At 33.6% G+C, this 13847-nt stretch overlaps 2 protein-coding genes across 3 annotated transcripts; one reads left to right on the top strand and one right to left on the bottom strand.

Moving 5' to 3' along the window:
- Positions 1-834: 834 nt before the first annotated feature.
- On the bottom strand, positions 835-8790 carry LOC132703951 (protoheme IX farnesyltransferase, mitochondrial). Of its 2 annotated transcripts, none has more exons than XM_060673527.1 (6): positions 8469-8790; positions 8204-8415; positions 7957-8152; positions 7502-7677; positions 4824-5138; positions 835-1799 (listed from the first exon to the last, which is right to left on the bottom strand). In XM_060673527.1, the coding sequence occupies exons 2-6, from the start codon at positions 8244-8246 to the stop codon at positions 1645-1647; spliced, it is 885 nt and encodes a 294-aa protein (XP_060529510.1). In that variant the 5' UTR covers positions 8247-8415; positions 8469-8790; the 3' UTR covers positions 835-1644. The 2 variants fall into 2 exon arrangements, with proteins under 2 accessions (XP_060529510.1, XP_060529509.1); XM_060673526.1 differs by having other exon boundaries at positions 836-1799; positions 8204-8402.
- Positions 8791-9352: 562 nt separating this feature from the next.
- On the top strand, positions 9353-13349 carry LOC132703745 (dynactin subunit 1). Its single transcript, XM_060673185.1, has one exon. The coding sequence runs from the start codon at positions 9499-9501 to the stop codon at positions 13255-13257; it is 3759 nt and encodes a 1252-aa protein (XP_060529168.1). The 5' UTR covers positions 9353-9498; the 3' UTR covers positions 13258-13349.
- The last annotated feature ends 498 nt before the right edge of the window (positions 13350-13847 follow it).

Consider the following 13847-nt stretch of genomic DNA (forward strand, 5'->3'; position numbering starts at 1 on the left):
TGGTGTTTCCGTTGCCTTAAAGCAGTTGTACAGGAGCCACAACTTTACTACATGTGCCTTATGCTTCGGGTCGTTATTTTGTAAAAAGACAAAATTTCTCGAAATATTACTTACAAGCGTACATTTCTTTGTTCACAATTCCCTTTATAAAATGCAAGTTACCCACTCCTGCTGCAGTCATACCGAACCATGCTATCAGTCCCAGCCTAGTTTCACTGTCGCTTTTCTCAAGAAGCTCCTCGTTAACTGTTTTCCAAAACATAAAAGTTGCATTTTTCAGAAATCATACTATTATTTCTGTTTATTTTATTTACAAAAAGTTTTCTATTAGCAGTTCGGCCATGATAATTATTTTTTTGTAAAACTATTCGAACGGTTTCAGGATTTATTTTCCATACAAAATAGAATAAAAAAATTCTGAACCGTGGCTGCCAATTTCGGGGCAGTCGACGGGATTTTCCATTATTGTAATGAAAAATAATCGATTTCCGCAATTGCAATCGTGCATTGATATGTGCTCTCTTTGACATACCATGTTTTCTTTATTATACGGAAATCGGTGGTAAACTGACTTGAGATATTTTTATTTTTTGCATAACGACGCGCAATAACTGCGTACTCCTTTTTTAGTAAAAAAATATAAATAAGCTATTATCTTGATTCGGGTTTAAAGGCCGTCGTCGATTGGAATTACTTCCTAACGTTTCGCTAGCACGAGTGGTGAGCTTCTTCAGAGGTCCTTCCATCTCCGATGTTGGACGTAGACTGTCTACGTCCAACATCGAACATCGAAGAAGCTCGCCACTCGTGCTAGCGAAACGTTAGGAAGTAATTCCAATCGACGACGGCCTTTAAACCCGAATCAAGATAATAGCTTATCAACGGGCCACGAAAGCATTAACCAATTTATCAAAATATAAATAATTTTGTTTTTATTTCCTATGCCAAATAACATATATAATAAATATTTTTTTGTTCTTCATTCCTACTCATTATAAACAGTCAATTACTTTGCCTTACTGTATACGATAAACGATAATATTTACGAATAAGACGAAACACGTCAGCGGTGTATACCGTTATTAAAAAATTAGGTAATATTCAAAACATATGTACTAGGCAAAATTCTAGTTCAAAATTAACTAAATCTATTATATATCAGACACTGCCATCCCAAATTTTAAAACATCATTGTAAATTTTTTACTTTGAGTGATATGCTTATGAAATTTGAAATTATGCACGTTAGGATATTGCCTAATATTTGATGCTTCTTCTAAAAAGAATTCGTAAACCAGCAATTTATAATATTAATGTTTGGTCGACTCAACAGGCTTTGTGAAATTGTCCTTTCAAAGAAAATGTTTTTCAAATCTGACCTGAACATTTAATATTTACAGTCTCGGAGTCATTCTGATGTAACATGATTTTTGAAATACACAATTACCATTAGAATAATTAACATTTATATTAGCTTTTAAGTCTGTTGTAATTTTGGGCATAATTTCGCAAAACAAAAAAAGCAATTGCTTTTAAATTGCGTTGTTTTAATACTTTTTAAGAATGTTTGTATTGAAATAATAAATAAACCAATATACAAAATAGCGCGTCTTTAATAAATTACATTTATGTACAGTGGCTTATTTTACATTTTTTTTGTATTTTCATCGTTAGTTTCAAATACAAACCATTTTTTCTTATTTACTAAGAACAGGACCATGATCAAAGGTAGGTGAAGCAAAGAATACCTGAATAATTTTCTGGATGATGCGCTTGATGATTCTCTATAGAACTGGTAAGCTAAACAAAAAAAATACATTTAGTATGTACATATCATTCATATAGCAACTGAAATATTTTAATATCGACTAAGGAATTAAGGACTTAAGAATTTATAGGCTATTTTAGAGAAGCGTCCAGTTCTTCACAGTTTCGGAATCAGCCATAGGCGTTGGTAAACTTTGCACAGTACAATTATTTTTTATCCCCATTATAAATCCGATACTAATAATTAGGCTTTGTTGTTTGCCAACCAAATATCTTCCGAAGATTCCAACTTCGTCTTAGAGAAAGCAAGAAATTATCAACTGGTTCACCATTAAAAATATTGAATTTGAGGACAATTCGGCGTGTGAAACCACTAGTAGCAAAACAACAGAACATTAAAAATGAAAGACCCTAAGCTGCTGTTTGATCAAGCCATTGTGGAAGTGACACCCCATGAAAACTATTCAGCGTGTCATTAAAAAAAAACAAAATATAGATCTTCACTACTATTTAGAAATCTTCTAGATTTCGCCTGCATCGGTTGTTGATGAATCGAACTGACGTTTCGCCAATCACCCTGTTGGCTTCTTCAACGTTTAACTGAAACTACTTAATCAACCAGATTGTCAACCAGTTAATTATAATGTCAAGCGGAGATAACAGTTCCTCACGTGACGAAGAATATTATGATTTTTTATAATTTCATTTCGGTATAATGTATTAATTTTATGATGTTTAATAACAAATAATATCTAGTACTATGCACGTAATACCTAATTTTTATTCTGCCAAAATAAAATTAGTTCCTTTTTGAGAGTATCTAGGCTTGAGACGGCTTTGACACGGTCTGTTTAGTGTTGGTGAATGGATAACATATAGAGCATAATCATCCGGACACTAATTTCCGGACGTTCAACAACACGCGCCTCGAATTTTTTACTCCTTCACGCCTGTCGGAGCGTTACGTAGTCCGTACATTATTTACATTAGCATCAAGTGTTAGTAGTAGGTGTTTATTGTTAAAAAATACCAAAGAGAAAAGTTGTCTAGTGTCAGATTAATTGCCAATAAATTTAAAAAATCTACCGTCTCAGATATTTTTAAAAATAAAGGAAATTTGATAGCGTTTAGCTGCAAAAATTTATAGCGACACAGGGTATAAGACAGTTATTACTGGTGAAATTCTTTCAAGCAATGTTGAGGCAGTGAAACCATTTACTGTAAGTAAACTCAATAATCGGAGAAATGGGTCTCATGGTAACAAAAAATCAGCGCCAGGCCCAAAAATAAGTAATGAGTCCCATAAGTTATGATTGCTTGATGTTGGAAAACCACGAGCTTTCGGAAATTCATTTACTCATGTACCTTGCAAGGAGCAAAAAATTGGATAACAAAAGATTCGATACCAATAAATTTTTCTAATTATACACCGATCTAGCGTGCGGGAAGCGCCACTTTACCACGTCAGTTTCGTTTCCCACGGATCTGAGCCACTTCGGCCATTTTCAGGATTTTGAATTGTGACGTTTGTTAATAATTGAACTGAGGTTTTACTTTAGCTTTTACTTGATGAAAATCCATTTATCAAAATAAATAAGAACTAAAAGTTAAGATTTTCACGAAATTATATATTTTGACATGACAATTGTTTCAACAACACCGTGTCTTTATCAAATGTAATATTTACAAACTACCTGCTACTATATATACCGAAAAATGATCATAAAACGTTAATTAATGTTGTGAGAATAAAATAAAGGAGAGGTATTTAAATCTAATTGATCGTTAAGCAATAAATTGGAATGTCTCATTTTGTTAATCTCCATGGCTTTCATTAAATTTAATTTTCTACTTTTTGTGGCTGTATGTAAAATATCAAAAATGTGTTTTTTTGGTCATTTTTCGGTATATATAGTAGCAGGTAGTTTGTAAAGATTACATTTGATAAAGACACGGTGTTGTCGAAACAATTGGCATGTCAAAATATATAGTTTCGTGAAAATCTGAAATTTTAGTTCTTATTTATTCTGACGTGTCAATAATGACGGTGATGTCAGTGAATGCATTCGTATTGCTTTGCGAAAATGTACCCAAAAACTAACGGTATTAGAAAAAACATAGTATGCAACACGTTCGATAAACTTTTTAAGTCACTCGTTTATTAAACACTCGCTCCGCTTGTATCAAATAAACTCTTGACTCACAAGTTTACCGCACTTGTAGCATAATATACTATAATGAGGTAAAAGTTCTTGGTGAAAAATTATTAGGCACAGATATTTCAACTGATGACCTAGAAGCATGAATCGCAGGGAATGGTCTGAGACTGACCTGTTACTACCAGACAAAGAAGAAGCAAATGACGAGATAAACGTAGACAGCGATTCTTCTATCGAAATTGTAGTGAAAGTTAAGCAACATGATGCCATAAATTGCTTTAAAAAATGCATCCATTGGGCACCAGAAAACAATATGCAAGATCATCAACTTGAGGTACTTTTTCAAACTGAAAAATGTTGCTGCTGATTTTTTAAAAGTTAGGTTCCAAAGTAAGTATATACATAATTGTTTTTTTTTGTGATTAACAATAAACGTTTAAAAAAAATTTTCTGGGTTTTATGTGTTTCATAAAATTATGTTTTGGTCTATATTCAGTAATCCGGACAAATCAATTATCTGGCTAGGCTAACTTACACTTAATTGTTCCGCATTATAGAAGTTGTACTGTAGTCAAAACCGATAATTTGAACCAAACCCGAGGGGTTTGTAAGAATTGTGCAATGCGCACGGCTTAAGGATTTGCTATATATAGCCTAATGAGATTTTATTACTCTACACCTTTCTGAAACAGACCATAAGGATTTAATTTTTTAAAACTTCAAATATGACTTTATGCGTCCCCCTCCGTGTCATGTGTGACGTAATATATGAATAAGGTATTTTAGATCTAAATACCATTTGATTATCTGCCCATATTAATTAAATTAAAGCCCAAGACAATTATTAGTCCATATAAAAATCTTATGAAAACTGAACAAATACGCTAAAAATACTCACCCAAGTAAATAAAGTATAAGTTGATGGGTGTACATTCAAGTAGAAACCACCAATTCGTTATGTCTAATAATGGTGCCGCTATACAATAGGCCTGCAAGGCGAACGTGTGCCTTAGTGCGACTCTCCTGCATAAAGCGGGATGTGTCACAGCCATCATTCTATAACCAGCCCTAGAATAATCTGGGCGAAGGTTCCATGACAAGGCATTGAAGTGCGGAAACTGCCAACTGTACAATAAAGCAGCCATGAGAAACGCACCGGGACCCAACGAATTCGCACAAGCAGCCCAGCCCATAAGGGGAGGAATAGCACCAACTGAAATAAGCAATTTCAGTTAATGATTTTCTAATAATATTTCAGTACTTCTTTAATTGAGAATTTTTTTATAGTATAATAAAAATCGGCAGTTTTATCTTGTTTGACGCCAATTATGAATTTGAAACTTATTTTGAATTTGCGCCTATAGAGCGCCGTTTCACCCAATTATTTCATTAAATTGACTCTCATGTATTTTATCTGTCGACTTATGGCCGAAACATGATGACGATCTGAAAGAATGTTGAATTTTTCATTGAAATTTCTTGTTTAGATCGTCTAATTATGTCGGTTTTTGACTTATTTTTATTTAAAAATTTTAAGATATTTTTTCTGATATATGTTTTTATAAATACATAAAACAATGAAACGTAACGAGGAGCAATAAAAAAACAACATTTAACAATAACAATTTTGGTAAAAGTAATAAAAAAATCATATCAAATGTTGAAATTGCCTGACTCGATACAGAACAAACTCATTTAAATGTCTTAACAGGTTAAACAAAACTTCGCGGTTGCTTGTATTTTTTCCCGCACCTCCTAAAAACAATAAACTTCTTCAGTGTATACCACATCCTTCATCCTCCATATTGAGAAGTGCAGAGTGTTTATTTCTGAACTTCTTGGTGGTCAAATCAAATTCACTTCTACAACCACTCCTTCAACTCCATCATGCGTAAACAGCCGTTACTTTAGAAGGATTAAATAAAAAATCAGAAATTACACCACATCACCTTAAATTCATGCTGAAATTGTCTTGCATTTACAGCATGTGGATTCTGGGAATCTCACAAATGAATATTCTTACAATTAAAAATTCCTCGTCTCGTAAATGGTGTGTTGGGTTTTCGTTTTCGTATTTTGTAAAGATTGAGCAAATTATAAGCGAGCTGGTAAATATTTTGAAGCAATGGATGGAGTTTTTCCTTTATTCAAATTCTGGCACTTTACCGACATTCAAACCTGATTTTTCAAAAACACGAATTAAATTTCGTCTTCTTCATGGACGGTGTTGGTTCTTGGAACACCATTATTCAGTTTCGGACGATATGATCTTGTCTCACCTAAATGGTTGTAAAGATTTCTAAAAAGTTTAAGATTTTATTGCCTTCGATTTGACCACTAAAATTTGCTCGAGCAAAAACCCAAATCACGCAACTCACTAACCGGCATTTTGTGTTTATCAGCTAATTCATTTGTACCACATAGTTACTAAAGATATCAACGCCCAGCCTAATGCTGATAATACAGGAATTTACGAGGCAACTATGAATTTTTTTTTTGAGAAGGCTCATACGCGAGATTTAAAATTTCGTTTTTAAACAATGACCTTGCGTAATTCAGCAACCAACATGGACAGATCTTTAATAAGTTTAGATGCGACATTTTTACAACAATATTTTCTCAAAATATATCCTGATATATACAAGGGACTAAGAGATTAACAATACTGTCCCGTTTTTCGTATGTCTCTTCATTGCTTATATCTTGTACTAATGAAGATTTAAATAGGTTACAAATATAACAAAATAGAGTTATGCAAATTTTATTGAACTGTGATAGGGATACCCTCATAAAGCTAAATTTGCTAAATATCGGAAAGAATAAATTTAATTTTAGTTTTTTGAATTACGCATAATCACCTAAGCTAGCTGAAATTATATTCGGAATAAATATCAAATTTTCACCAATATAATATACATTACAATCAGCATTTTAAGGTTCCCATGATAAAGGCTACAGCCTGCTGTAAAGTCAGTAATGTCTTGTTGTCTTTAATTGTTTTCTAAATAAAATTTTATTAAGCGATCATCTTTTAACAAAGAATATATATTTATTATGTATCAAATTTTCTAAAATTTTTATAATTTTATTATTTTAATAATAATAATTTTAATTATTTTTGGTTACTGAACTGCTTTTGAGTATTAGTAGTGGTGGTGACCACTTTCATAATTTGATCTTTATATTTGAGTAATTATTTTGTATAATTTATAACCAACCAAGTGTTCATTATTCTAATAAACTGGGTGATATTATTAAAAAATGCTCCTTGCCTAAAAATATTTAAAAAAAGCCTTAGAATGTATTTGTGTAATTCATAGATTGCTTATGTAAATATAATCACTTATAAATAGCCAAGTGCTAAAATAAACAAGAATTATAATTATTCAAAAACCTCAATAGTCATATTGTCAGAAGTTATGCTGCAGGTAGCAAGGTCAGAAATTATATGTCCTCCCAGAGCTATAATACCGTTTTTGCAACTTTGGCAACAAACTGCTATTTTTATATACATTATTAATATTTTAAAATTATAAAATAAACCAATTGTATATAGAATTTAATTTGAAATATTACCTACTGAACCAACCCATGTATTCAGAATACTGACTCGCTTAAGAGGTGTGTAAACAGATGTATACAATATTAAATTCGTCAGACCTAACCACATTGTAAGACTGTTTACCCCATAGTACAAAATGTGGAGTCCAGTGACACTAGCTGCTACAGCAAATACCATTGAATTTAAAGGCCTAAAAAAATGGATAACTTATTTTTGAATTTCCTTACCATGTTTACACTTCCCTTATAAAAGCAATTATGTAAATTCTGCATTTATATTGAAAATTTGATAAATTAGTCAGCAATCTGACCAGTCTTATTAAATAAATAAGCACCCTGCTGTGGTATTTGACCAACCACTGATAAAAGGGTAAGTGTAGGCACGGTGACACATTTTCTTATTAAAACATGTAAAACTGCTCTTCTCTTTTTGAGTATGTCACACAAATAAGTAGAATTTAAAACATTACGTCAATCTTCCACACACAATAACTCGGTGCTTAGTTCTAGACATCTGGGCATCGAAGGGAACCTCATGGTACTGATTTACAGCATTTGCTGCTCCAGACAATAAACCAGTGCCTATCACACACATAGCAAATACAGAAAGATCGAATGGTGCTGGAGCAACAGCATAACCTGCCATTGTTGTCACCACTACTAAGCCTAAAAAAATATTTTAAATAAAGCATTCAACTTTTTTATTAGAAAATTTACTGGTAAGTCTTATTTTCGATAATTTTAGATAATGTTTTATCATATTTGAACTGTCTGTGGAAGGTGTGGGCCTCCATCCTGGTGAAGCTGCAGGCTTCTGTGGAAGATGACCAGTTTCACATGCTATATCAAGTGTTGAAGCTTTCGGATTTGATTGATTAACAAAGCGGATTATCGGCGCACTAACTTTATAACCGTTCTGCAAAATAGTACTTAAAAAAACGAATATAGTTTGATATATTACAAATAACAAATTTTTATTTACCGTTGTGTAAAACAGAGTTCTTTTACAAAGCCGTATTTGAAGTTCTATTAATTTTGACATTATATTCGACAATACTTATAGTGTTATATTTTACACGAAAGTTGTGGCATTATCAAATCCAAAAATTTACGGACCAACAATAAAGTTTTTTCTAGGTTAATTAATTGTTATGGGTAACCAAAAAATTCATGACATAATCGTTCTTCGTTTCTTTCTTCAGTCAAAGTACAAAAGTTCGATTCACCCACCAGCTTTCTTTTGGGTATTATAAAAATAAAAATCTACTTAAAGGAAACATAAATTTCCTGACAGATCGAATTATGAAACTTATTTGACAGATTGTAGATTTAGCCATCGCTTTTTCCAACGTTGCTGCAGTGTTGTTATTAAAAGTTAAAGTTGAATTAAATTAAACTTGTTTTAACATATTGTGGGGTAATAAGGGTAATCAAGTTTCATTAAGGTTATTTACAATACCACCAAGTTTGGCTACCATTTAAAGGTACCAACGGAAGAGTTGTTCCAAGTACGCTCCCTACAGAAGTTATTGTAATCAGTTCAAAATAGTCCTTATTGCCCTGTTTTAATTTAAAATAGTAGTGAGCCTAGTTCTTGTTTGAGTGTGTTTGTGTTGAGCGGTCCCTCCGTTTTGTTGTTCATGCCGGTTGAAGGCTGGATGGGCCCGGATGGTTCGCGGCGGAAGTGAAGAACAGACGTTTTTTTTGGAATCTGTATAAGTTGGAAATGAATTTAATTTTTTGTGATATGAACTCATGACCGAATATGACCGAAATGAAAAATCTTTGACGTATATCGACAATCAGCAAGTGTCCATAGCAGACTTGCCCAATGTTAGTAAATTAAAAGAGAAGAAGAGTTCTGAATATCTATCAAATTCCGGTAATAAAAAAAGGTGCAAGTGAAACTAGCCATCTAATGTTAAATTGGGTGGAAAATTGTTCCGTTTGTTCCGAACATCGCGTTGTTTATCTGTAAATTTGTCTCCTTATTTTCCATTTAGTGAAAAATAATGGTAGACATCATAAAAATTGGTCAACGAGTGGAGGTCCCAAGTAAAGGGGTTCAAGGCACAATTGCTTTTATTGGTAAAACCAATTTTGCACCCGGAAAGTGGATCGGGTTGATTCTTGATGAGGCGAAAGGGAAAAATGACGGAAGCGTTCAAGGCGTGGAGTATTTTAAATGTGAAGAAAATTTTGGAATGTTTGTCAGAGAACCACAAGTTCAGCCACTTGATGAGAATGGTAAACCAATAGCAGGCAAATCTGATATTTTAACTTCAAAAATTGCCAGATCTCGTCAGACCATTTCTAGAGTTTCACTTACTGGAAGTAGACAATCTTTAGGAGGAAGTCGGCAGTCTTTGACTGGTAGTAGACAATCTCTTGCTGGTAGTCGTACACATTTGGCAATGTCTACTTCTGAAAAATCTATTGAATCTACAAGTAATGAAGCAACAAGCCAGATTCCGAAACGAGCATCCTTTATTGAAACAGGATTTGTAGAGACTCTTAAACCCCATTTTACCCCTGGAACAGCTATAACTACTCCAACACCAGTTATATCAGTTGAGGATAAAATCAATAATCTACAGTTACAGCAAGAACTGGAAAATCGAAATCAGCAAATCAGAGATCTGAATGAAAAGATTGAAACATTAAAAGTTAAAAGGCAAGAAGACAAGGAAAAATTGAAAGAATATGATAAGGTAAAAATACAATTGGAACAACTTATTGAATTCAAATCTAAAATTATGGATTCACAAAGTAGCTTACAAAGAGAATTACAGAAAGCAAAGCAAGATGCTAAGGAAGCTATTGAAGCCAGAGAAGCACATGCTGAAGAAGTTGCTGATCTCGCTGAAGCAGTGGAAATGGCAACATTAGACAAAGAGATGGCAGAAGAAAAAGCAGAGACTTTACAGGCTGAATTAGAGGCTTGCAAAGAAAAACTTGATGAAGTAAATTTGGATTTTGAAATTTTAAAAACTGAAATGCAGGAGAGAGCTTTAGGAGTTTCTGGAACGGATGTTCAGGGTATGTCGAAGTATGAAATCAAACAATTACAACAACAAAATGCTAGGCTTAAAGAAACTTTGGTAAGATTAAGAGATTTATCAGCACATGACAAGCATGAATATCAAAAATTGTTGAAAGATATAGACCAGAAGAAGTCAGAAATTGCCGAATTAGGAAAAACAAAAGAGAAACTGAGTGCAAGAGTTGAAGCGATGGAGCAACAGATTGCTGACTTACAGGAACAAGTTGATGCTGCTCTTGGAGCGGAAGAAATGGTTGTAATACTAGGAGAGCAGAAATTAACACTTGAAGAACAAGTTGTTCAATTGCAGGAAGAGGTATCTGAATTTGAAGCTTTACAGGAAATGAATGATCAGTTACTTGAAAGCAACGCGGAGTTGGAAGCTGATTTAAGAGAGGAATTGGACATGGAGAGGGGACTCACAAGGGAAGTCATGAGAGACAGAGATGCTGCTTTGGAAACTGTAGCAGATAGAGAAGCAACAATCGTGAAATTTAGAAATTTGGTACAACAATTACAAGAACAATCAATAAGTTTGCAAGAGCAGCTGGAAAAAGCGTCAAGCAAGCCGGTTGCTTCCCTTCCAGAGATTGTTGATTTTAAGAAAATTTTTGTGGAGAGTAAAGCACACACAAAAGCTATTGATTTAGAATTAAGAAAGTTGGATGTCCAGCAGCTTCAAGACCATATAAAATACCTGGGATCATTTATGCCTGAGTCATTTATTAGTAGAGGAGGAGATTATGATGCCATTTTGATTTTGTTGTTAATACCTAGACTCATACACAAATTGGATATTATTTCTGGGCAACTTAAGGATAAATTTCCAGTTCCAGCAAAAATTGATAGAAATTTGATTTTAAAAGAACATTGCGTGGAACAGTATTCGTTTAGGTGTAGGATGTTCTATTATATTTACTCATTACAAACTGTGTTGCATCAGTATAACTATGCACTCAACAATTGCAAACCAGAAGCATTAATAAGAGTAGGTGCTAATTATATGGAAATGGCTGCGCAGGAGAAAATCATTGATAGTTTTGTTGAGCTTATTAAACGGGGCCAGTTAGATGAAAATATGCCACTAGAACCTTTAGAAAAATGTTTGGGCTATTTTAAAACCCTCTATCCTATTTTATTAGGAAATGAGGTGCAGGCTAATCAGAATCAATTACTTGCGGACAACATCAAACTGATGTTAAGTGCCATTTCTGGGTTTTGCACAGATGCAAGTATGGTGAGGTCTTTAGCTAATACTTCCAATTCAAGTATTTCTTTGCTAATGCAACATGTGGTTTCGAGTTCGGAACTTTTGCAACAAAAACTGAAACAAACCAAACGTCGCTTGCCTTTGGATCCACATATAACAAATTTAAAATTTGGAGGTGACTTTGTCGATAATCTCGATCAGTGTTGGCTTCACACACACAAAATCCTTAAAACGTTGAATGACATAGCCAAAAATTCTATTCAGACGTTGTCAACCAGCGGCGATGCAGAAAACGGCCTTGGGGAAGAAAGATTGAAGGAAATAGCGGCAAATGCAACTGACAAAGTATATGCCCAGGATGATCTTGGACCTGTTCAAAGTGTGAAGAACTCCTTGGAAAGTATCGCTGCACATGTAGCACAAATCTCTAAATTTGTTCAGGACAATGAGTTAGAATATAGTACAATCAATAAGAATTTGGCAAAATCGACTCCGCCTATTCAATTAAGAGCTGAAACAGTAAAAAAGGAATTGGAACAAACGAAAACGCTAACCAGCAAGTTGGAAAACAAGGAATCTGACATTAAGGAACTTAGAAAGTTACTGAAAGAAAAACAAGAACAATTGTCTGAAATGTCTATTAGAAAAGAGTTGGCCGAGAAGAAACTGGCCAATGTGAACAAAGATTATGAACTAACAATAGAAAAGTTGCAACGTAAGTTAGAAGAGGCGCACAATCAGTTTAAGAGAAAAGAAAAGGAATTTGAGGAAACGCTGGATCATCTTCAAACAGACATAGATTCTTTGGAGAGTGAAAAGGGTGAAATGAAAGAAAAGATGAAACTATTAACTAAAAAGGCTCAATTGGAGGCTTCAATAATGAAAAGCACTTCTGGTTCCCAACTAAATTCACTGCAATCAATCGGACCAAGTTTACCAGCTGTGGTTAAAGACTCTCCATTGTTAATGCAGGAAATTGATAATCTAAAGAAAATGTTCAATCACGAACGTAATGAAAGAATCAAGCTGCAGAATAAAAATCTCGAAAATATACTTGACAGTTTGGATCCTCTTCCAACATTTAAGAACAATAGGGACGAAGTTATCGAGAAGTTATTTAAAGAAGGTGCCGCAATCAAGCAAGAGATATGCATGGCTTTGGCGAAACCAACGTTTCCTGCGATTTACAAATGTAAACCCGGTTTGAGTCAAGCTGCTTGGCAAAGGCACTTTTTGGATGAACAAAATCGAATCGATGAACTTAGGCATAGAGCTCAAGAATTTCAAGCCAAAGTGGCACAAGAAACTGTCAAAAGGCGGAGTGGGGGTAAAATTCAAGCAGACTTTAACATGTTTCCAACCAGGGAAATGGTCAAAGCTTTAAACGAAACTGAAGCAGTAAATATTGGTTACTTGAAAATTCCAAAAAAATTGTTGCCAAGTAGCGAAAAGCCGGGCATAATAAATTTGGAATTGGATTTTGTCCATTTGCAAAAAATTTTGAGTAGCCTGTCTTAGAATATTTATTTATTTTATTTTATACAAACTAATAAAAGTTAAATTTGTGGTAATAATAATATTTATTAAATAAATGCTTTGAATAACAAAAAGGCTTTAATTTCGATAGCACCGTTATTTAGTTATCTATTTTCAGAGTATAGACTGTCTCAAAGTGGCAATAAAACACCTGATCAGTCGGTCATGTAGGCGAAAGCACATTATGTTTATTTACATGTAATAAAATCACAGTACTAATAGAAAATACGATGAGTCTACAAATTATCAATAAGTACGTTTTTTGAATGACATTATTTCCTGGAATCCACTCATCCTTTGGATACCGTGTTATGTGTTTCCTATTGGTAAATTACATGTTACGAGCTTTTGAACTCAAACAATTTTTTAAAAACCACAGAGCTGCTGATGAAACTGATCTCTTAGTTTATGGTTGAGGCAAAGTCACTTAGGTAGGACAATTCGCTGATTGAATGAACATTAAATACTGAGAATACTCATTACCTTTACAAGATCTTTTCTTTGACCAGAGCAAATAGATCAATATTTGATTACATAAAAATTGATGGGACTAAATGATATAATCAAGGAAA

The sequence above is a fragment of the Cylas formicarius genome, unplaced genomic scaffold, assembly GCF_029955315.1.
Source record: "Cylas formicarius isolate icCylForm1 unplaced genomic scaffold, icCylForm1.1 PGA_scaffold_6__28_contigs__length_40554024, whole genome shotgun sequence".
Classification (NCBI taxonomy): Eukaryota; Metazoa; Arthropoda; class Insecta; order Coleoptera; family Brentidae; genus Cylas; species Cylas formicarius.

Excerpts from the sequence above, each read along its gene's own strand:
- LOC132703951 (XM_060673526.1), bottom strand. The coding sequence starts at position 8,528 with ATGTCAAAATTAATAGAACTTCAAATACGGCTTTGTAAAAGAACTCTG. Across the intron at positions 8,153-8,203 it reads ATCGAAAATAAGACTTACCA|GCTTAGTAGTGGTGACAACA; the intron begins GTAAATTTTCTA and ends ATATTTTTTTAG. Across the intron at positions 5,139-7,501 it reads TACATGGGTTGGTTCAGTAG|TTGGTGCTATTCCTCCCCTT; the intron begins GTAATATTTCAA and ends TGCTTATTTCAG.
- LOC132703745 (XM_060673185.1), top strand. The coding sequence starts at position 9,499 with ATGGTAGACATCATAAAAATTGGTCAACGAGTGGAGGTCCCAAGTAAA.